Source organism: Ovis canadensis, chromosome 18 (assembly GCF_042477335.2).
Source record: "Ovis canadensis isolate MfBH-ARS-UI-01 breed Bighorn chromosome 18, ARS-UI_OviCan_v2, whole genome shotgun sequence".
Lineage (NCBI taxonomy): Eukaryota > Metazoa > Chordata > Mammalia > Artiodactyla > Bovidae > Ovis > Ovis canadensis.
The window spans coordinates 78,293,486-78,316,989 of NC_091262.1; the positions used below are offsets into that span (position 1 = coordinate 78,293,486).

General features: G+C 48.4%; 1 protein-coding gene across 8 annotated transcripts in view; it reads left to right on the forward strand.

Annotated features, from left to right (window-relative positions):
• EML1 (EMAP like 1) overlaps window positions 1-22,804 on the forward strand; it is a 194,997-nt gene extending 172,193 nt beyond the window's left edge. For all 8 annotated transcript variants that reach the window (XM_069559740.1, XM_069559743.1, XM_069559744.1 and 5 more), the window contains 12 exons: window positions 1,369-1,503; window positions 2,217-2,316; window positions 3,985-4,139; window positions 6,324-6,449; window positions 6,896-7,027; window positions 10,474-10,541; window positions 13,073-13,161; window positions 17,582-17,679; window positions 17,789-17,876; window positions 19,157-19,252; window positions 20,661-20,791; window positions 21,284-22,804. In XM_069559740.1, coding sequence (XP_069415841.1) covers window positions 1,369-1,503; window positions 2,217-2,316; window positions 3,985-4,139; window positions 6,324-6,449; window positions 6,896-7,027; window positions 10,474-10,541; window positions 13,073-13,161; window positions 17,582-17,679; window positions 17,789-17,876; window positions 19,157-19,252; window positions 20,661-20,791; window positions 21,284-21,409 — 1,344 coding nt within the window. In that variant the 3' untranslated portion in view covers window positions 21,410-22,804. The remainder of the gene's footprint in view (window positions 1-1,368; window positions 1,504-2,216; window positions 2,317-3,984; window positions 4,140-6,323; window positions 6,450-6,895; window positions 7,028-10,473; window positions 10,542-13,072; window positions 13,162-17,581; window positions 17,680-17,788; window positions 17,877-19,156; window positions 19,253-20,660; window positions 20,792-21,283) is intronic.
• Window positions 22,805-23,504: the final 700 nt, after the last annotated feature.

Here is a 23,504-nt window from a genome sequence, read left to right on the forward strand (position 1 = left end):
GTGGGCTCTGTCGCCGCCGCAGCCCCCTGCAGGACCCCTTCTCTAGAAGCCCTTGGGCCCCGCCCCTTTCCCCTTATTCCCAAGGCCTGGTGGGCTTCCTGCTTCTTCACAGCGTCTGTAAGGATTTCGCGTCCACCGCCCTTTACAGCCACCACCCTTCTAATTTGCTCCATCACTCCGGTGGTCACTTTCTCCCTCACTTACTTGCTCTGTTCTTTCCATCATCCGCAAATACCAAGGTCCCCTTTCACGCACGTGTTAAGGAAGTACTGGCGGGGTGGTGACAAGTGAGATGTGCCCGCTGCCCAGGCGGAGGGCCAGGCACGGACCCGGGGATCAGGGAAGCTTGTCCAGAGCTGAGTGGACTCAGGAAGGGGGAGCGAGATCTTGGTCCTCCCAGTGGGGCTTTTCCTGCAGAGGGGCCCATTGAACTTCCCAACATGTCAGTGAAGTTTCCTTAAACTCTCTCATGCTTTCCTCCTGTTAAAACCATGATTGGGTCTATTTTTATAGGAATGACTTCAGATTTCTCACCCTGGCATCCATTAGCCTTAGAACACCTTACTGACCTAAGCATAGGACTACCATTGGGTCGCCTGAGCTACCTGACATTACGAGCTCCAGTGGATTACTGGCTGACATAGCTCTTTCTCTTGTGTGTGTGGGATGCAGACGGTATTCTAGCAAGGCATGAGCATACCTGTTTTTATGCTATAGCTGTGCCTTCTATGTTTTGCTCAAGTATTTCTGTTCTTGCTGTGTCTTTAGGTTGGAAGTGATCAGAGCAAGTTACAGTCTCGGTTTAGGAATGTGTAACTGGATTATCAAGGAGAAGGAGCAGTCAGGGTCAGATTCATGGGAACAGGGTGCAAGTCGTGAAAACCGATAGCAGGATGAAGGTGGCGAAGCGATAGCCAAAGAACCAGCTCCCCTTCTGGACGCCAGGCTCGGTCACCAAGCCACCAGCAGAGTCCTGGGGATCAGAACCAGGCAAACGGCAACCAAAGCGGGCCCGGAGTGGGGGAGCTGAATGTGACCCAGGTTCCGGGGCCGTTCCCATCACTCGATGAGGATGAGACTTGCACTCCTTAAGTCCCAGCCTCTCCTTCAGCCAGAGCACGGCTGTGTGCCCGCTCCATGCAGGTCCTGAGAGTCCCCGTGCAGAAGGAGGCTCAGTGGTCCTGTCCGCAGGGCTCAGTGGGGGAAACAGACAGGGAGGGGTGTCTAGAGAAGGTGAATTCAGGGGGGAGAGTATCAAGAGGCCTGGTGCTCACCCTGATGAGTCACTTATTTGTGGTTCAGATTTTATTTATTTCCTTAAGTGTCTCAAGAGATCTGAGACATCTGATTCTCCTGTTTTGTGCAAAGTGTTCGAACGAAGCTGTATTTGCCGCGGATTTCCACCCCACCGACACCAATATAATCGTAACCTGTGGAAAGTCCCACCTCTACTTCTGGACGCTAGAAGGAAGCTCCCTTATTAAGAAGCAAGGATTATTTGAGGTAAGGTGAAATTGCATCTCATTTTATTTTTCACCAGTGGTGCTTGTGATCCCCTGGCATTTAAGGAAGCTCTGAGGCGTCACAGCCTTAGAATTTAATTGGCCAAAGTGGGGGTGTCATGATAAAGACTATTCCTGGAGATCCCTGATAGAGTTGGGGAGCCCCTCATGGATAACATTGGTGATGCTGATAAGGAAGAACCAATACAGGGAGAAGAGCCAGGAAAGGGTGCCCGAGGGCTACGGCCCTCACTGTGGTCTGCTGATTGTAAAGAGCAATGAAGAAGCTGATCAGGAGACTGCAGTGCAAGTCTGCCAAGGGTGATGGGCAACCTTGGTGCTGTTTAGCCCAGCATCTGAGGCCTCATGAGAGCACCAACATGGCACCTGATGCCCTCCGGGCCCAGAGGCTGAGTTGGAGGACTGCTTTATCCCGGGGCCGGACTGTAATCATGGCAACACAGCCCCTTAGCCACTCCAGCAGCCTCCCCTCCTCTAACTGCCTGCAGCCGTGTAAGTACCAGATATTTTAGACCAGATAATCTCAGGGCGTAACTTACGTCATGGTGGATGAAAAGTAAGGGCACGCAGTGTGGTAGCGACAGCTGACACCATCCAGCTTGGGGTGCCTGTGAGTCTCAATGTTATTAAAACAAACAGAAGGATATCTTGATTTTACGTATATATATATATTCTTTTTTAAACATCCTGCAGAAGCAAGAAAAGCCAAAGTTCGTCCTCTGCGTGACTTTTTCTGAGAACGGTGACACCATCACCGGAGATTCAAGTGGCAACATCCTGGTATGGGGAAAAGGTAACGAGCAACGCCCCTCAAGCAGACTCTTGTGGGAAATGTTCTAAGAAGCCAAATCCCATAAGCATTGTCCGTTAATATCATTTCCAAGTTTACTATTTGATTCCAAGGGACATAGGTACCTACATACGTGTGTGTGTGTGACTTGGAATCAAAAAAACTAGGACAGAGAAAAGTGAGACTAGTAAGCTGCTGGCTTCTGTTGTTTCAAAAGGTTCTTTAAGCCCAAGACGTTGTAATGGAATTAATCACTTTATGGGGAGCTCTGATAACAGCTCGTAATGATGAAATCATCGAAGACTATTTAGCTCTACAGCGTTTAACTCCTCTGGTCCACATGGCACTTGGCAGACGTTGACTGAGTGTTGACTGTGAGCCCGAAGCCGTGTGCCGGACACTGGGCATACAGATGAGTCAGGGGGGCATCAGTGGGCAAACAGTGTGATAGGAAGGACTCCTTACTCAAAAACACGTTGAGTCGAGTTATGAGTGTTACCACATGCCAGGAAAATAGAGCAAATGCACCATCTCTGTACTCCAGGGTCTCAGTGTTTAGGTTGTGGGGTGAAGGCAGAAGCAGAGCACCCGGGGTAATGTCGGGTTAACACGGTGACCTTGGTAGTACCGCTGCTACTCTGAACACCACGGGCTCTGTACACACACGGGTTCATTGCACCCTGAAAGCGGTGCCGTGGAAAAGCAGCAGCCCCATGACACAAAGGAGGAAACTGAGGCAGAGCAATCAGGCCACTTGTCCAGGGACACCCAGCACACTATATGCTTCATCTTGGCATGTTTTCCTTTATTATTTCTTAATTTATTTTAATGAAGTGTGGTTGGTTTACAATGCTGTTAATTTCTGCCATATAGCAAGGAGATTCAGTTGTACATATGTATGTGTATATATATATATATGTCCTCTTTTTATTATTTTTCTGGCCGTGCTGAGTCTTCATTCTCTAGCTGGGGTGAGCGGGAGCTACTGTTCCTGTGCTGCGGTCGCTTCTCTTGTTGCGGAGCACAGGGTCTAGGCACCCAGGCTTCAGTGGTTGTGGGTGCACAGGCTTCGTTGCTCTGAGGCACGTGGGATCTTCCAGGACCAGGGATCAAACCCGTGTCCCCTGCATTGACAGGCGAATTCTTTATCGAATTCTTTACCACTGAGCCACCAGGGAAGCCCTGTGTATTCTTTTTCATATTCTTTTCCGTCATGGTTTGTCAGCGGATATTGAATACAGTTCCCTGCCCCTCTACAGTAGAACTGTATCCATCCAATATGTGATCGTTTACATCTGCTGACTCCAGGCTCCCAGTTCATCCTCCCCTCCACCTCGCCCTGAGTTCTTTGATTAGAAAGTAACCCAGTCATGTCTGTCTGTGTTAGCTGCTTAGTCGTGTCCGACTCTTTGCAGCCCCGTGGACTGTAGCCCACCAGGCTCCTCTGTCCGTGGAATTCTCCAGGCAGGAACACTGGAGTGGGTAGCCATTCCTCTCTCCACGTTTGTCTCATGTTTGTCTAGTGCTCTGAGAACATGTAGAAATTGAATCCTTTATAGAGTCACACTGCATTGATGTTCTAACTGATAATATCTCATTTCAAAACAAAAAAATGAGATGGGCAGAGGTGAGCCCTTGGACAACTAAGTGTGGTTTTCTCGTTGTGTTTAGGTACGAATCGAATAAGCTACGCGGTTCAAGGAGCCCACGAGGGCGGTATTTTCGCACTTTGTATGTTAAGGGATGGCACGCTTGTGTCAGGAGGAGGGAAGGACCGCAAGCTCATTTCTTGGGATGGAAATTACCAGAAGCTTCATAAAACTGAGGTGAGACAGCACGTCACACTGCCGACACTCGTTTTAAACCTTAAACTGTGATGTCGACCAGTTTCCTTATGAGTTCGAAATCTTTTGCTTACCATTTTGAAAACTGTTCTGATAAAATTTTACTAAATGGGGTAACATCTTATATAAAATCATGAAGGCAGTTTACTAAAATGGAATTCGATTTATAAAACGTGAGGTGGTCACATTCCACGTCTAGAGTATTATCATAGAACCAATCTTATAAGGGAGTGTCGTCCACGTTTTGATTAATCCTTAAAATATTTATTGTCTTTTCCCTGTAATTGCCAGCATGTTGCTTTGGAGACATCATCACTTGGAACTAATTTTCTGAGTATCTGCTTTGAATGTGACTGAACACCAACACTGTCTCTAGAGCTCTGACTTCTTTTGGCATTTCTTTCACCTCCTTATTACCTAATTAGCAACCCTGGACTCTAATAGGAGGCGGAGGCAAGAAATTCAATATTCCTTCTACACGCTGGGAAATTCCTTCCCAGGCCCTGGGAAATTATGAGCAGACAGAAATCGAGGTTGGCGTCAGTCTGAAGGTTGAGGGCCTTCCCCTCTAGCACAGTGTGGTCACCTTGTAGAAGTTTATTGTTGCTTAATTGCTAAGCTCTTTGCAACCCCATGGAGTGTAGCATGCAGGCTCCTCTGTCCTTCACGATCTCCCAGAGTTTGCTCAAATTCATATCCACTGAGTTGATGATGCCATCCAACCATGTTATCCTCCATCACACGCTTCTCCTCCTGCCCTCAATCTTTCCAGCATCAGAGTCTTTTCTAGTGAGTCAGCTCTTGGTATCAGGTGGCCAAAGTATTGGAGCTTCAGCATCAGTCCTTCAGTGGATATCCAGGGTTGACTTCCTGTAGGATGGACTGGTTGGATCGCCTCGCAGTCCAAGGGACTCTCAAGAGTCTCCTCCAGCACCACAGTTCAAAAGCATCATTTCTTCGGCTCTCAGCCTTTCTCATGGTCCAACTCTCACATCCGCACATGACTACTGGAAAAACCACAGCTTTCTAATTCAGATGCCCACAGCAAAATGACATCATCACACTTGCTCTGACAGTGTGAGAATTTTGTTTTGCTGATTACTGCTCTTCATAAAGAAGGAAGTGAGTTTTGGAAATCACTTTCTTTTCATGGAGACTTTAATTGTGGTAGCATTTTTTATAATAATATTTGACCAGCATTTTTTTGAACCTAAGTAGCATTGGAATCCTAAGAAATAATCCAAAGCCTCATCTAGTATTATGGAAGATACTCACCATTTTTAAGTATTTATAATTCTTTATCAGCATGGATTGTTATCATCTTTTCTCAGATCTATGCTAACCTACTTGTAAAAAGTTTGTATGAGAACAGGCCATTCTTTACCATCCCAGAACCACAGTGCCTGGAGTCGACCCAGGCTGTGATTTTTGTTCCTTTGAAAAAGTACAAGAAACTCTGCTTATTTTATCATAGCAAATTGTCCTTGAATGATGTATTTTGAAATCATTTTTATTAACACTTAATCACATGTATACCAGCATGAGCAGTGGATTTCAAAACCAAATAAAATTGCCAAAGGATTTACCGTTGCAAGTTACAATAAATTTTTAAGAACTCTTATTACAGCGTGTTACATATTCCTTACTCCTTAAATTTTACCTGTTTCTGCTATCAGAAGTCATAACAAGTAAAGAGTAAAGTACCCAGTAGTCTTTTTTATTTTTTTATTTTGTCCAGAAAAAAAGTGCCTCATTGTAGGGTTTTTTTTTTTTTCCAGTTGGAGTATAATTCTTTACAGCATTGTGTTATTTTCTGCTGTATAACAAAGTGACTCAGCTTCACCTATACATACGGCCGCCTCCTCTTGGACCTCCCTGCCACCCCTCCATCCCCATCCCACCCATCTAAGTCACCACAGAACACCCAGCTGTTCCTTTTTTTTTTTTTTTTTAATAACCTTACTCTTGCTCATTCTTTTAAGATATATAAAATGTTTGGAGTTTAAACATAAGATTTGGGGTTTGGATCATTCACTCAAGTACTTTGTCTCCTTGTTACGTGTGTGTGTGTGTGTGTGTGTCATTATGATAGGAGCTGTTATCATGATAAGTAAACACATGTCTTGAACTAGTAATTAACTGACACCTGAAATCTTTTCCATGCAGATTCCAGAACAGTTTGGCCCCATACGGACAGTGGCCGAAGGAAAAGGCGATGTGATATTGATAGGCACGACCAGAAACTTTGTTCTGCAGGGGACGCTGTCGGGGGACTTCACACCCATCACTCAGGTAGGCATCAAGCATCTTCATGTTGTAGAATATAAGTCAGGGCCTCCCTGGTGGCTCAGATGGCCAAGAATCTGCCTGCAGTACAGGAGACCCAGGTTCAATCCCTGGGTTGGGAGGATCCCTTGGGGAAGGGAATGGTAACCCACTCCAGTATTCTTACCTGGAGAATCCCATGGACAGAGGAGCCTGGCAGGCTATACAGTTCACGGGGTCACAGAGAGTCGGATACGACTGAGCAACTAACACCTTCACTTTCATAAGACGGCATTACAAAGAGGAGATTCTTCCTGTGTTTTATATTAACATCCCCTTCCTCAGCTTCAGTGGGAGGAAGAGAAGTGGATGGGAACAGTTTCAGAGCCTGTGGTGAGCCGTGGTGCTCAGTGGGGCCCCCGCGTGCTGGTGGTGATGTTTCAGGGGCGTCCGTCTGTCTTGGTTCTTTGCAGGGTCACACTGATGAGCTCTGGGGCCTGGCCATCCATGCCTCCAAACCTCAGTTCTTGACCTGTGGGCACGACAGGCATGCCACCCTGTGGGACGCTGTTGACCACCGGCCCATCTGGGACAAAGTTATAGAGGTAGGCCTGCATGTCCTAGTCCATCTTTCTTATAAAAATTCATCTGCAACACATTGGTTTATTTTTTTTTTGCATGAGATTAATGGTGATATAAATTTGTCCCAAAGAAAGTGTCACTTAATTTATCGCCTTCAAATCACATTGCTTTAAACACCACCTCAAGGGGTCTCATTCATGTATTTCTGAAGTTTACCAGTGCTTTTTCAGACAGCACATATGCCTTGTGATTGGTTGTTGGGATTCCTGAGTGTAGTCTCTTCTGGCTGAAAAGCTGAGGAACCCTTGTTAGGAGCCTGTATTCTATTTACAGAACACCTCTTTGATGGGAATGGATTGGCTGTTCTAACAGCATCCAGTTTATCTCTGCACTTTGAGTTTGATGGTACAGGTCAAGTTTAAAGTCAGCACGTAACTGAGTTTGCAAAAGGAACTCCGATCGTACATCAGAGTGCTGCAGGATCCTCTCCCTACATGCCAGGCAGCAGTGTCAGCATTTATTGAGCACTGTTTGCATACTGAGCCTTGCAATGTGTTACTGCTCATCCTGACAGCAGCCTTGCAAAGTGAAGTTTTTAACCTTGATTTTGGTGATTAGGAGATTGGCGCTCAGAGAAGTCAGATGGCTTGGCAAGATCAGTGTTTATACCCTGCTCGGTTCACACCTGACGCCAGGGTCTTCTGCTGCATCTGTAGTGATTCAAAGCACCTCCCGTGTTGCTTGCACCATTCATGACACATGACAGCCTGGGTGAGGGGCAGCCCCTCTGCAGACCCCACCACGAGTCCTCTCGACACCCGTGGAGTCGCCGGCACTTTGTGTGCTGGGTCCATGTTTCAGCCCTTTGGTTTTGGAGGAAATCTGCAAGTGAATGGAGGTGACTGGTCACTGGGGATGTTGAACACTGGGATGATGGGCCGTGGGGAGGTGACTCTGGCACCAGAGGGGTTGGTGCACAGCTGGCAACCAGGAATCCGCAACAGTGGTCCGGGAGAGCGACCTTCCCTGCAGCCTCGGTCCACATGGCAGCCCGGCTGAGAGCCTTGCCAGCTACTCCAGCACCAGACTGTCAACCCACCCAGCCTGGCATCACAGCATGGGTGCTAAACCGAACACCAAGAAGATCTTAAGCCCTAGCTCCTTCGCTCACTGGCCGTGTGACTGGGCAGACGCACTCAAGTATCTTCCTCTCAAAACGTCACGAGCCTCAAATGAGCTGCACAGTAAAGCCTCCAGTGCACGTGATTTCTGTCTGTGGAGGCCCCGAGCTTCATCACCGCTCCCACTTCGGAAAAGCATGGCAGGAATGTAATCCAGCTTCCCAGGTGGTGCTAGTGGTAAAGAACCCCACCTGCAGTGCAGGAGATATAAGAGATGTGGGTTCGATCCCTGGGTCAGGAAGATCCCCTGGAGAAGGGATTGGCAGCCTACTGGAGTATTCTTGCCTGGAGAATCCCATAGCCAGAGGAGCCTGGGCGGCTGTAGTCCATGGGGGTCACAAGAAGTTGGACGTGACTGAAGTGACTTAGCACACAATATAATCAGTCCCTGCAGTTTCCTTCCTGTCTCTCTTTCTCTTTTTCTTCCAGTTTATCCGGTGGCATCTCAGTGCCTCCATTTCCACGTCCAGGGTTACTGCTTTCTTGGTCTTCCCGTGATTAATCTTTTTTCAGTTCATCCTGAGTACTCCTACCAAGTCTCCTAAAACACAGATTCAATCACATCACTCTTTTCAGTGAAAGGAAAGAGTCTGTCTCATGGTGTCTTTCCTGGTGATCACGGAGCTTGACCTGGCCATGCAGCCCACTTTACTAGCATCGTCCATATCGTTTCCCATTCCCTACCCTGTAGGTCCTGCATTGAGACATCAGTGACTCTCCCTTATTGTTGTTGTTCAGTTTCGAAGTCACGTCCAGGTCTCTGCGACCCCACGTACTGCACCTTGCTAGGCTTCCCTGTCCTTCACTATCTCCCGGAGTTTGCTCAAATTCATGTCCATAGAGTCGGTGGTGCCATCCAATTATCTCATCCTCTGTCACCCCCTTCTCCTTCTGCCCTCAATCTTATGCATCATCAGGGTCTTTACCAATGAGTCGGCTCTTCCCATCAGGTGGCCAAAGGATTGGAGCCTCAGCTTTACCATCAGTCCTTCCAATGACTACTCAGCACTAATTTCCTTTAAGATTGACTGGTTTGATCTCCTTGCAGTCGAAGGGGCTCTCAAGTCTTCTCTACCACTCTGCTCCAAACTGTGTTGCTTCTATGTCCTTGATCGTATTCTTGTCCCCTAAGACTCCATCCAAATAAATACTGGTGTGTCCACGTCCGCCTCCACCAGCGGCACTTCTTCCTGTATCAGAAGGCCCGAGTCAAGGGCCCGCAGCGCCAGGATGCTGCAGCGCAGCTCTCCGTCTGGCGTCACCTAGCGCTCCCTCTCCGTTGTGCTTTATCTTTCCCATCAGCCTTGCTCCACCTTGTTAGTAATGAACCCGCGCGTGTCCTGGCGCCAAGTCTGGCATGTGCCTCGCTCATCTCGAGAGCCCTCGAGGGTTGCCAGGTGCCCTGCACCCGCTGGGAGGCGCTCATCCGGTGCTGGCCTTGGGTGCAGGGGTCATATTTCCAGACAGATGGAGCAAAGCTTCCCATTCAGCATGGGGGCTCAACCAAAGGGACTTCCAAGACTTGAGGAAGAGCCTGTGTTGTTGGTCTGTCATCTGATTACTGTAGATATGAAAGGATATGAGATAGAACGGACTTCCCTCACAGCTCAGTTGGTAAAGAAACCGCCTGCCCTGCAGGAGACCCCAGTTCGATTCCCTAGTTCGGGTCGGGAAGATCCACCGGAGAAGGGATAGACTACCCACTCCAGTGTTCTTGGGCTTCCCTGGTGGCTTAGCTGGTAAAGAATTCATCTGCAGTGCAGGAGACCTGGGTTCAATCCCCGGGTTGGGAAGATCCCCTGAAGAGGGGAAAGGCTACCCACTCCAGTATTCTGGCCTGGAGAATTTCATGGACTATATAGTCCATGGAGTCGCAAAGAGTCAGACATGACTGAGCGACTTTCACTTTCTACTTTGAAGATAGAATGAGAGAGACTTTCCTGGTAGTCCAGTGCGTGGAACTGCACGCTTCCACTGCAAAGGACATGGGTTCAATCCCTGGTCAGGGAACTGAGATACCTCTTGGCACGAGATGCAGTCAAAATTTTTTTTAAAAAAACTTAAGACAGAAAGAAAAATTATAAAAAGATAAAACTGTATTATTTTTGAGACATGACCTCCATTAAAGTAGGGAAGCATTTTCCTCTCTGAAGAAAAAGAAAAAAAGAGGTGTTTTTTTTTTTTAATGGGGCCACGTAGCCCTAGGGATTAGAGCTGTGCTTGTGTGTGTATTTATGTAATCACGCTGTGTCTGGCCATCAATTTATACTTCCTTTACAACATTTTAGGATCCAGCTCAGTCTTCTGGTTTTCATCCTTCAGGGTCTGTGGTTGCAGTCGGAACACTGACTGGGAGGTAAGTGCGTGTCGATGTGGCGTGTGCTTTCAGAGTTCACGGGAAAGAGGCTTGTTGTCTGTGTTTCCCCAACGACTGGTCAGGGTAGCCCTTGGCTGCCTCACTCAACATCTAATGACTGCCTAGGAATTAACGTCAGAACTCGGAAGTGAAACCTGAGACAGTGATCCTTCCCTTTTCGGACCTTGGGAAAACCTAAAGTTGGCTGTGGTCCCATCTCGTGGAGGAGGCCCCACCCCCACGAGCAGACGGTTGTGGGGCTCCTTGGTGTCAAAACATTGAGGGTTTTATGATGCTTTTTCCTGCTACCTTTCAAAATTTTAAAAACTGCCCAGTCCCTGAGCCTCGTGTTTGACTCAGCTAACCCTCACTTGCCGAATGCCTCCGATAGGCCAGGCGGCAGATCTGTGCCTGAATCCCAGCTTCACCACCTACTGCAGTGTGTCTTTGAGCCAGTTACGTGACCTCTATGTTTGTTTCTTCCTCTGTGAATGGTGGCAGTATATGTGCCTTGCCAAACACGTATGATTAAGGGAGATAGAATATAAAGCGCCTCCTGGGGTTGCCTGGCAGGCAGCTTTGGTGGTTATTATTGTCATTGTTTTGTAAGGTTTGATTGTGCTTCTATATTGTCTGTGATGCTGTCTACACTTACTGTAGCTTGATTCACATACTATTAGTGCTTCCTGCTCTCCAAAGAGTGTGCCGCTTGTGGACAGGAAAGTGGGCAGGGGGCACCCAGGGCTTGGGGAGTAAGAGTAGGAACTGTTCAGTATAAAGTCGCTACAGGGATGTGTTATACAGCACGGGGAGCATAGTCGATATCTTATAATAATGATAAATGGGGTATAAGCTTTACAAATTGTGAATCACTATATTGTGTACTTGTAACTTACATAATATTGTACAGCGTACATTGTACCTGCTTCAGAAGCGAGCATACCACTTAGATTATGTTGTTAGGACTGTAGCATGTGTATAAAGAAAGAGTTGCCACTCATAAGTCATAGGTGGCAACATTTTGAGAGTTGAGCACCTATCCAACAGAATTCTTCATGAATTCTGCAAAGCCACACACGCGTGCATGCACACACACGCACACGCACACTCCTCTGACCTCTCTTCAGAGACCACTGAAGCTTCTGACTCAAGCAAGCTCTGATGAATGGCCGCCAGCCAGTTATCGTCATCAGCTGCATGCTGACTCTGTGGCAGGACAGAGCATGGAACGAGGCCAGACGGTCAAAATCACAGACAGCGTCCTGTGGGTGAAAGAGAGATGGACGCGCATCTCCGCATCCCTCCCCTCCATTCATGCTTCCCCCACCTCTAGTCCTGGTCCTGCGCTTAGCTCTCAATGGGGAAGCTTAACATGGTGTTTAGAGGCGTAGCTAGTCCCTACAGTCTCTCTGCTGCTTATATTCTGACCTGTGTTCAGGTTAAATAGCACATTAAAGATACATGTGGAGAAGAAAATAGCAACCCACTCCCGTATTCTTGCCTGGAAAATCCCACAGACAGGAGCCTGTAGGGCTACAGTTAATGGTGTTGCAGAGTCGAGCACGACTGAGCAACTAATACTAACAGAAAGTCGCAAAGAAGCAAAGCTGAGAAGCCAAATCCAGGTGTCAGGGGCCTCCCAGCCCCATTGAGTGGTACTGATTAGGGCCCGGAGTGCATAGTGACACTGGCTCGGTGGGCACGCTGATGAATGGATGGCATCAAAGTTTGCAACGGCAGCAGCGGGGTGTCCTTGTTCCTTTTCACCCCTGAAAACACTCCTGCCGCCACCTGAGAACGTATGGGCAGGAGAGTTCAGTCTGCACCGTTTCACATCCTGACCAAGCACCGTGTCCTAATTAGAGGATTCGGAGCACTTCCAAGTCCAGTTATAATTTGACTGGTTGGATCCTGAGCCTGCAAAGCCATTCTGGGCCCTTACCTTACAGTTGAGGAAACTGAGCCCAGAGAAACTTAATTCAAAGACCAGTCCTCTACTCACCCTTCTGCCATCCTCTGAGTCATTTCTTTCACCTGCTGGTTGCACACCAGCTTCGCAGGTCAGAGGCTGACCCAGCTCTGCTTGCGTCAGCCCTGAGGTTGTCCTGGCCCCAGCCTGCTGGACCCTTTCTGCCTGCCCCGGGCCAGATCTCTCGGTAAGCTCATACAGTGGCCCCCTTGCCGCTTGCTCTGGCCACAGGCCCGGGGTTAGATGCTGGTCCATCTTCCCTGCCCAGGGTTTTCTCTGCTTTCATATGTAAATGAAAAAACTCTAACATTGAGGAGCCCTGCCGTGACGTCAGTAGCTAGATTCTTTCCCATGATAGCCAGTCAGCTGCTCCTTTCTTTCGGAAATGTTCACATGCAGGAAATTTTCTTTACACGGAAGCTGGGAATAAGCATTCTTGTTAAGCAAATACAGAGCATTTTTAAGCTCTTAATCGTTTTTAATAGCCTGGCTGTGACTGTCATAGTCTGACTTCACATTCTCACTACGCAACTGATTTGTACTTTTCCTCATGTTTACGCAGGTGGTTTGTGTTTGACACAGAAACGAAAGACCTGGTCACCGTCCACACGGATGGAAATGAACAGCTCTCCGTGATGCGTTACTCACCAGGTTAGAATACGGACCGTTCACTGTAAAACTCCAAGAGATAAAGCCCTGCATAGATGTCTCTAAAGAAAAACATTCACAAGCCCCCTCCAGAGTGAAATTTACAGCGCACCTGTATGTAATTGTGACACCTGGGGCCTCTCCCCCTCCCTTCTTTGGAGCACTGTGCTTGTGTGGTTTTATGTGTTTCTGCATGTCAAGAAGAACCTGTGTTAACATTTATAACAGCTTCTCATGCACCCGTGTGCCGGGGTCCAGCCCCGGTGGATCCAGGGAATTCGAAGGGTGGACGGCGTTGGCGTGGAAAGACTTGTTTACTGATTAATATAAGATTAGATTAAGAAACTGTAGCGTAGTAGGAAGATTAAATGGAGGAAGAGGGCTGAATAGCTTGGTTTACGCGGAAGACCAATAAAATTCCAGACAAGGAATTTGCACCATCTACGTTGGGCCACCGGCGCCCGCTTGAATATCTAAGGGTGCCTCGCCTTAAGCTCCCTTTCGTGCGGGTCTTAACAGCCAGGGCAAGTAAGTAGACCTGGCGAGCCTCCGCGCCCCAGGTGGAGATTCAGCCTGAAGTTAAAGTAAAGAGCAGAGAGAAGGAAAGGGAGAGAAGAAAGAGAGAGAAAGACATGGGGGGAGCCAGAGTCCCAAGAAACCAGGCCGAGAGACTAGTTCGAGAAACTGGTCCAAGAAGCTGGCCCCAGCAACTGGTCCCCTCCTTTATTGTTCAGAAGGCCTTTTATACTTTTGATAAAACATGGAGATCAATGGGTAACACAAAATTATGTAGCGTTTGCAACCCAGATTCTTTCCGTATATCATTTTGTATACAAAAGGTCTCAGGTGATTTACATTATCTTCTGGCCAAGAGGCTTGTTAACACTTTTTGGCTCTCTTCCTTAATGAATGTTAATTTTGTTTCCCCTGAAGTGTTTTTCTTTAATCTACATCTCCTTAAAGCATTAAAGTTACATCTCTATAGAACAAAGGTGCAGTGGGATATAACAAAGAAGGTACTTAACTCAAAGATCTAATGTTGCTAATACAAGGTCTACTACTTGTTTTTCTATATACCAACTATATCTAAAAATAAAGGATATGAAAATTTGGCAGCAAGTATTGACTCAACAAATGAAACCTTTAATCAGTCCTATTCTAAAGATTTTGACTCCTCGGAAGCCCCTACATTCCTAGGATGTTTTAAGCTTCCTGTGCCTCCTGTGGTCAGGAGGCCTCAAACAATCACACTCGCAGCTGTACGAGTTCTGCAGGCAGGCTAGAAAGCCATCAGAGGGGTATTTGGATTGAAACACTCTTTCAAATGCAGAAGACTAAAGCCCTGAATTGACTTTTTCCAGAAAATGTCAGAAGAGTGGAAAAGCAGAGCACAAAAACCGGCAGATTTTTGTTGGGGTACATGCTTAGGAATTTCCAGAGGGGTCCCTGAAGTCTGAGCACGCCTTGCGTATGTCAGCTTCCTTCCTCATGACCTTGTCATGGGCGGGATTCCTCACACTGGCTACCGGCACCCGTGGTTTTTTTTTTAGTATTTATTTATTTGTCTGCATCAGGTCCAGCTGCGGTAATCAGGATCTTTCACTGAGGCACACAGACTTCTCTCTAGTGACAGCGCACAGGCTTAGTTACCCCCGTGGTGTGTGGGATCTTAGTTCCCTGACCAGGGATCGAACCCAGGTCCCCACATTGGCAGGCAGACTGGCAACCACTGGACCGCCAGGGACATCCCCACTCGGGCCTTCTTGACAGATGCTTTTGGAGCAGGTTGCCTGGGTGTTTTGTTTTTTGGTTTTAACTCTGTTGTGGAAAATTTTCAAGCATTGACAAAACTAGAAGAGCGTAGTGAGTTCCATATACCTATTCCCCATCTTCAGCGTTTAGCCCTTTATTCACCCATAGCTCCACCCACTGGCCCCTCCCATGTTGTTTGAAGCCCAGTCCCAGAGGTCTTATCCTTTCCTCTGTTCCTGTTAACATATAGAGGGATCTGGGGACTTCCCTGGTGGGGAAGTGGTCAGGACCCTGTGCTCCCTGTGCCTGGTCAGAGGAGTGAGATTCCACAAGACACATGGTGGAGTCAAATATATATATATATCTATATCTTTATATGGAGAGAGAGAACTGTATATATATGGAGAGAGAGAAATCAAAAAAGATGAGAACTTTTAACAGCTTTAAGGTATAATTTACATACAATAGTTTACCATTTATGAATGTACAATCGGTGATTCTTAGTAAATCTGTAGAGCAGTGTAGCCATCACCACCATCTAGTTTTACAACCTTTCCATCACCCCCAAAAGGTCCTTTCCTGCCCATTAGTAACTCAATCTCCACTCCCAGTCCCAGCTCTAGGCAACCATGGATTTGCTGTTCTGTGTCTATAAATTGCCTTTTCTGGGCATTTCCTATCAGTGGAGTCCTACAGCACGTAGCCCGTTGCATCTGGCTTCTTTTACTTAGAATAACGTTTGTGAGATTATTCATGTTACTGTATATTTATCAGTAGTTTATCCCCTTTTGACGTATAGATAGTATCCCGTTTTAGCGTGTAGTGTGTTTGCTTTGTCCATTTAACAGAGAACAATGGAATTGTTTCTGTGTTCTGGCTATTACCAATAATGCTGAGAACATTGATCATATGTCACTTGTGGCAGGGCTTTTTTTTTTTTGGCTGTGCCAAGCAGCTCATGGGGTCTTAGCTCCCTGGCCAGATAATGAACCCAGGTCCTTGGCAGTGAAAGCACAGAGTCCCAACCACTGGACCTCGGGGAAGTCATCATATGTCCAATTTGTACTCATGTTAGTCGCTCAGTTGCATCCGACTCTTTGTGACCCCAAGGACTGTAGCCCACCAGGCTCCTCTGTCCATGGGCTTCTCCAGGCAAGAACACTGGAGTGGGTTGCCATGCCCTCCTCCAGGGGATCTTCCCGGCCCAGGGATCAAACCCAGGTCTCCTGCATTTCAGGTGGATTCGTTACTGTCTGAGCCACCGGGGAAGTCCCTTTTGTACTTATAAGTCTTTTAAATCCATACGTGCTCCCTCCCTCCTCCTCTCTGTGACTCTCTCTCTGTCTCTCTGTCTCTCCGTCTCTCTCTCTGACACACACGTCATCCTCGCTTGTGGTTTATGTGTTGAAGAAGCTCATTTTTCCCAGAGCCATTTCCGCACCCTGGGTTTTGCTGAGTGCATCTCTGTGCTTCACACAGCCCTCTGTCCTCACACCTCTGTCTGGCCTCACACGTCCCCCGTCCCCACACGTCCATCTGTCCCCGTATTTCCTGTAAAGTCAGTTGGAATCCAGACCCTCTTCCGGCTCAGTGCATCTGGTCTTTTCCTCCTACCCGAGACTCAGGAGCCTGCTCATCTCGCTTTCTGTGCTTTTAGGGCCATCGCTGCACAACACTTGATCCCTAAACAGAGGCTGATGATTGGTTTTCCTATTTTAGCCTTTCTTCATTTGTCAGATATAATACGTCTATGAAGAGTGACTTCTCTTCATCCGTAATATTAATACCTCTTTGTTACCTAAACAGTATACTATTTTGTTAGCATGACCGAGATATATGGCAGAGTTCACATAGGAAGTCAAGAAAGACACTTGGTTTCTTTCACTTTATTTAGCAGTTTCAGGATAATGAGTTTGTTCTCTGTTCGCTTTAACAATGATCAGTTGTTGTTAGTGGCGGTAGCTTCGGTGTCATTATGAACCGAAGTGTTATTAAGTGTGTAACATAAGTGTTATTAAGTGTTTTTGGTATGTTTCAATCTGTGATGGTTATGATAGGTGAAACAATTTATCCATTATTGGCCACTTCAGGTTGGTTCCTGAGTCTTTCTGACAACATGTGTGCTGGAAATGCTCATGGCGAATGGGTGCCGTAAGCGGCTTCCCAGGTGGCTCAGTGATAAAGAATTTGCCTGCAATGCAGGAGATGCGGGTTTGATCCCTGGTCCATGAAGATCTCCTGGAGAAGGAAATGGCAACCCACTCCAGAGTTCGTGCCTGAGAAATCTCATGGACAGAGAGGCCTGGCAGGCTACAGTCCATGGGGTCGCAAAGAGTCGGACACAACTGAGTGACTAACCAACCAGGTAGGATGTTGTTTCTAAGCCTCAACACTTATGCCTGTGCTTCAGGAAGCACTCTTGCTCTGTAATCCGCAGGACATTCAGCTCTGTGGACACTCTCGGAAAAAGTGATTTCAGTCCTGGGAAATACTTGGCTAAGACTGAATTACCATCACCAGGGGTATCGGGTTCATTCAAAAGCAATGTTGTCTCTTTGAAATAATTCGTGGCTATTTTTTCTACATCTGTGATGGCCATTAGCATTATCCTTTGCCATTGCTAAAACGGTTATTCTTAACGAATGAAGCGTAACCTTGCCTTTCCTTGCAGATGGGAATTTCTTAGCCATAGGCTCCCACGACAACTGCATCTACATATATGGAGTCAGTGACAACGGGAGGAAGTACACTCGTGTCGGCAAGTGCTCGGTGAGCACGCGGGTCACTCCTCGGGGGTCTCTGCGGTCATTCGACACGTCCGGTCGGCGTGGGTGGGAATCTGTGAGGCGAGTGAGGCTCACCGTTTTCCCTCTCCCAGGGTCATTCCAGCTTCATCACCCACCTGGACTGGTCTGTCAACTCACAGTTCCTCGTGTCGAATTCCGGAGATTACGAAATCCTCTACTGTGAGTGGCTCCCCAGGCCTGGCCTGGGTGCACACCTCCTGGAGCTCCACTCTGATTCCAAATGGGGCCTCCTGCAGAAACCCACCACCTGCCCACGTTTCTCGGCCTCAATTCCTCCTCTGCTCAGCAGAGGAGACAGGCTGGACAACCCCCTGCTTGGCACTGAGATACTTGGGGGTCGGGCCCCGAAGAGGGAAGGCCCGGCCCTGCAGGGAGAGGGGTCAGAGCTGTGCCAGCGAGAGGGCGAGAGCCCTGTGAAGGCATCACCCTTCCCAGCTGACACCATGAGGTCTGCCCTGCTGAGTGGACAGCAGCCCCCGGGGCCCCTGCTCCTTCTCCCCCCGCCTCTCCCGGCCAAGTCAGAGCCTGGGCAGGCCCAGGCCATGTGCGAGTGATGGGCGGTGCAGGCTGTATGCCGTGCACTGGTGCCCCTGCCATCCACCAGGCACCTGCCATGTGCTGAGCACGGGGGTCCCAGGTGGCCCACAGCATGTTCCAGCTCTTCCTGTTCCGGAGACAAGGACATGTCGGCTCTGATACCAGGGCACAGACATCAAGAGCCAGTGGGTGGGGAGGTGGGCACCCCCCTGTTGAGAGAGAGGAGGAAAGGGGTCTCCCTTGGGGGGGCAGGTGGCCCTGCCCGATGCAGGGCAGAAGTGGGGGATGGTTTCCAGGGACGGGCTGTGGGTCTAGAATCTTCTCAGACATGGTCTATGAGAGTTGGTCATAGTATGAGCATGGTCTCACTGATCAACTCCTCCAGCGAGGGTTTAGCTGCGGAACACACGAATCACCTGTGAGGTCTCAGGTACTTGTTATGACCGGTTTCCATCAGCTTTCATAACTTGGAGCTGAAAGGATTGTGTGTGTGGTTGCACGCATGTGTGTGTTTGTGCATGTGTGTGCACAGGCGTATGCCTGTCCCCAAGCCTGTGTTGGGAGAAGGCTGGGGAGCCTGACAGAAGGGGGCAGAGTTGTGTCCAGGGGGACAGTGAGCAGACAGAGGTCTCGGAACCAGAGGTGATCAAAGAAAAGAAGCCAGACAGGGGAACAGACCCAGAGAAGGAGACGAGCAGAAATGGAAGAAATGAAAGATGGGTCCCCTCCGAGGCCTTGGGGCTTAGGCTGTGAGCACGGTCCCCAGGGGACTGGGAGGTGGACGGTGTCCCTCTCCCAGAGGGCTCTGTAGCCGATGGGGCCTGGCTCTGGGGGCCCAGCCTTGCCCGGGGAGGAGGGGGGCTTTGGCCCAGATGTCACCAGACCTGCGTCTGCCCTTCCAGGGGTTCCTTCTGCCTGTAAGCAAGTCGTGAGTGTGGAGACCACGAGAGACATCGAGTGGGCCACGTACACCTGCACGCTGGGGTTCCACGTCTTCGGTAAGGTTTCTGCACCTTTCATTCTGTTCCAACGTAAAATGTGTCTACTTTGCGAATGACTTTCCAATAGTGAAGGAATTTCTTGGTTGGCTTCACACTGCTCTGCTGCTGCGTGGACCCCACGGGACTCAGGACACACTCCCTGCCGCCCTGGGGAAGGGCCAGGCTTGTCCAGCTATGGCCAGGCAAGAAGAACCAGAGCCCTTTTCTCTTGCACACAATGGGTCCTGAGAGAATTCTGTAGAATCCTCGTATACGCGGTTGTATCAGACTTCTGAGAAGATCAATGAGCCAGATGTACCTGGGTGCTCAGTCCGTTCAGTCATGTCTGACTCTCTATGACCCCATGGACTGTAGCCCGCCAGACTCTTCTGTCCGTGGGGATTCTCCAGGAAAGAATACTAGAGTGGGTTACCATGCCCTTCTCCAGAGGATCTTCCCAAGCCAGGGATCCAGCCTACAGTTCTTATGTCTCCTGCACTGGCAGGTGGGCTCTTTACCACCAGCCCCACCTGGGAAGCCCAATGAACCAGATGGCACCCAATCAGTTTATTTGTCAGTTGTTAGAGTGATTGTGTTTTTTTGACCCTTAAACTGATTTTTTTACCTCCTCCAAAGTTTAAATTAGGAGTATATTCATAAATGATCTAAAACAAATTGCCACCGTTTAGTAGAATTAAAAAGAAAAATGTAGGACCATAAGTCAGTAAGTCGGTCAGAATTCCACAAGTTCCCTTATAGCTGGCGTTTCACCATCTTTTGGTGTTAAATGTTAGAATGCCCTGGGTTTACTCCAGACTTCCTGTTGAGAAAGCCATGTGTGTGCTACTCTCTCATATCCAAAGTTATTGGGACTAATAGGGTTTTCTGGAGCCATGATCGGGAGACCCCAGACGACCCCCCACCTGCCCAGTGCCACCAGGCAGGCAGCAGCCGTGAAGGGCTGACACCATGGAACACCTGAAAGGCACAGGCAGTCTCAGAAGTTAAAAGTTGTTTGGAGAGACTCTCATATGTAAAGAGTTGCCCCCAAAAGAAAAGTTATGAAACTGCAGGCTAAGGACTAGTCAGCTTCCCATCAGATGCTTTGGGGATAAAGGAAAGGCACTGCGTCCAGAACCAGGGATTCTGTCCCACTTTCTGCTGTGGCATCAAGAAGGGGCCCCAGAGAGGTGGAAGCCCAGGAGGACTATTACTGCAGCTCTCGTTCAGCAGAACAGGCTTTGCCATGGAGATTTCCAGGGGTGGCCTGCAGGGAAATGATCACCGAGGCTGGGAGCCAAGACAAAGTGTCCCTTGGACCTGGTTTCTAAATCCGGGACGTTTCTGTCCTCATGGGAGTTCGGTGGCCAGTCCCCACGCAGTGTGGCCCTCGTGTTTCCAGTGCTGTCTGGGGTCTTTCTTTTAGGAGTGTGGCCAGAAGGCTCGGATGGAACCGACATCAACGCCGCCTCTCGGGCCCACGAGAAAAAACTCCTGTCGACCGGCGACGACTTTGGCAAAGTGCACCTGTTCTCCTACCCCTGCTCACAGTTCCGGGTAGAGTCTCCCTCTCTGATCGCCCCGACAGGGTGCACTCCCCTACACTGGGCAGCTGGTAGTTGAACAGAATGGCATCGCGGGTGACAGCACCAGGCACAAACCAGGCAGCGGTGACATCAGCCAACTGCCCTCCGCAAAGAAGCCTGTCCCCAGCGCGGTTCTGGCTCCTCCCTCTCTGCACTTCCTGGGCCTCACCCCTCTGCCCTCCACCACGGCTCCCTCTACTCTGACCCTGCTGAGCTGAGCCAGTGCCTCGACCGCTCCTCCTCGTCCTCCCCAGACCTGACCTCTCCTTCCGGGAGACCCCTCCCCTCCACCCTCCACCCCGGCAACCAGTCCCCGCTCCTCTGGGGTGCCTGGCGCAGCAGCCTCTGGGGCTGAACTTCTCCTTGCCCACGTCCGTCCCCGCCCCCCAAGACCGGCCTCTCGATGTATTCTGACCCTCCTCCCGGGCTTAGCATTCACTGCCCTCCATGTCTTTCCTCCCAGGCTCCCAGCCACGTGTACAGTGGGCACAGCAGTCACGTCACCAACGTCGATTTCCTCTGCGACGACAGCCACCTCATCTCCACCGGCGGCAAAGACACGAGCATCATGCAGTGGCGGGTCGTGTAGCCCCGGCAAGCACCGGGGGACACAGAACGGCCGGGGGCACAGACTCGCCTCTCGCTCGGTCACTGTGATTTCTGCTTTGTTTGCAACGTCCTCACAAACCTCAGGAAAACCACGCCCTTTCCCGGTTACCTTAGCTTAGCGGATCGGTGAGCGTCACAGCGGGTCAGCCGTTCAGGTCTCTCTTTCGTTGTACAATATATGAAACATTTAATATAAAAAAGATGCCACGGTTTACATTACAGTGACATTGAGAAGTGACTGGCGTATCCTTCGTAACTTTTCTATGAACTCTTCAAAAACAGTCACAGAATGCCTTCTTCAAAGATTGTATATAGGCTTTAGTGTCTCGCCATCGAGCTTGCTAAGTCACATATTTATGATAACGAGGTACTGAATCGTGATCACTGTTGATTAATTGGTCCTAAAAGGATAAATCGATGGAGAAGAGAATGGATAACTGATCTGCACAACTGAATCAGGAAATGCAAATAAGACTTTATTTGGTTGACATTTTCTAAGGTTTCGTTCAGTCGTCCCTCTGGGAGACTGGTGAGAAAAGGGGTCGGGTTCTTCTCGTGTCAAGCAAATTCTGCCTCAGATTAACTTAACTATTGCAGCAGGGTACCCAGCCAGGCCTTTCGGAGTCCCTGGACTGTCTGCCTAACCACATGCAGTCAGCCGCTTAACGCTACACCAGTCTCATCCCCTCTGTCCCCCATTCACAGGCCCGGGTGAGTGGTGGAGACAGTTGGCCACCTCCCTCTGTATATTAATTGGCATGATATGGTATTGTATAGGACTTTAGCAATTCATAATAAATACGTCAGGCTAGGCTTTACTATTTTAATGCTTATGGACATTGTATATTTGTATTTTAAGACCAAGTAGACCAAGTCACAAAGGTCTCTCTCTAGCGTACCATACACCCGTGGCCGGGAGAAGTCTGGAAGGCTCCACCAGGTTCTGAAGGCAGCTTCTCTTCCTGTCTTCTGTGCGTGGACAGCCTGTTACACTATGAACTAAGACTGCGCTCCGATGGGTAACGCAATAGGTGGCTTACGTTGTCAAGAAGGCCTTATCCATTTCGATTGTGTGACAGATTGAAATCTATTGTTTACATTGGGGAATGTATCTCAGATTTTAAAATAGAAGAGTAATAAACAGACTTAAAGGCGACTATTAAGATTTTTACTTGTTCTAGGCAAGTACACAAATTGAACCGTCGACTCTATAGCACTGGTTGTTTAGAGTGGCTGGTGAAGCTGAACATTGGGAAGCATTTTTTATTACATCTCCAGCCTGCTGCGGAAGTGCCAGGCACCAGTAAACAATATGTATTAAAGATGATTCTGTTTGTATGTATCCTTATCAAATATATTCTATAATGAAATAAAATCTGAAAAGTGAATTTCTTATTGAACCTATAATCGTGAAAGTATATAAATTAAAATATTTAAAATTAGATATGATTCACACTATATTGTGTCATATCCAGATTTTTTTTTCTCACCTGGGTCACTTGCAGATAAAACTATAGTTTGCATATGGTGTGTCAGCTCTCATCAGATTAGATAACTCTCAAGAACTCAGTTTAGGACTTTCCCTAGTAGTCCAGTGGTTAAGAATCCGCCTGCCCACGCAGGGGGCGCGTGTTCGATCCCTGGTCTGGGGAGATCCCACACGCCTCAGGGTGACTAAGCCTGTGCACCATGACTGCTGATCCAGCATGCTCTAGAGCCCTTGCTCTGCAACAAGAGAAGCCACCGCAGTGAGAAGTCCTAGCACCGCAATGAAGAATAGCCCTCCACTCGCCGCAACCAGAGAAAGCACGCTCACAGCAACAAAGACCCAGTGCAGCCAAAAATAAAAAATGGAAAGAGTTCAGCTTAATTGTCACATCCAGTTGTTAGTTCACTTGGTTATGTATATACTGGCAAAAATAATGATTTTTAAATTAATAATTGAGGAATAACCAGATCAGAGAAGGGAAAGGAGCCCATTATTGACTTAGAAGTTCTAAGATCTCCTCGTATTTCTATATATGGCCACTGTTTTCGAAGCTCAGTATTGGAAAATTCATGTATCTGGACTGTTA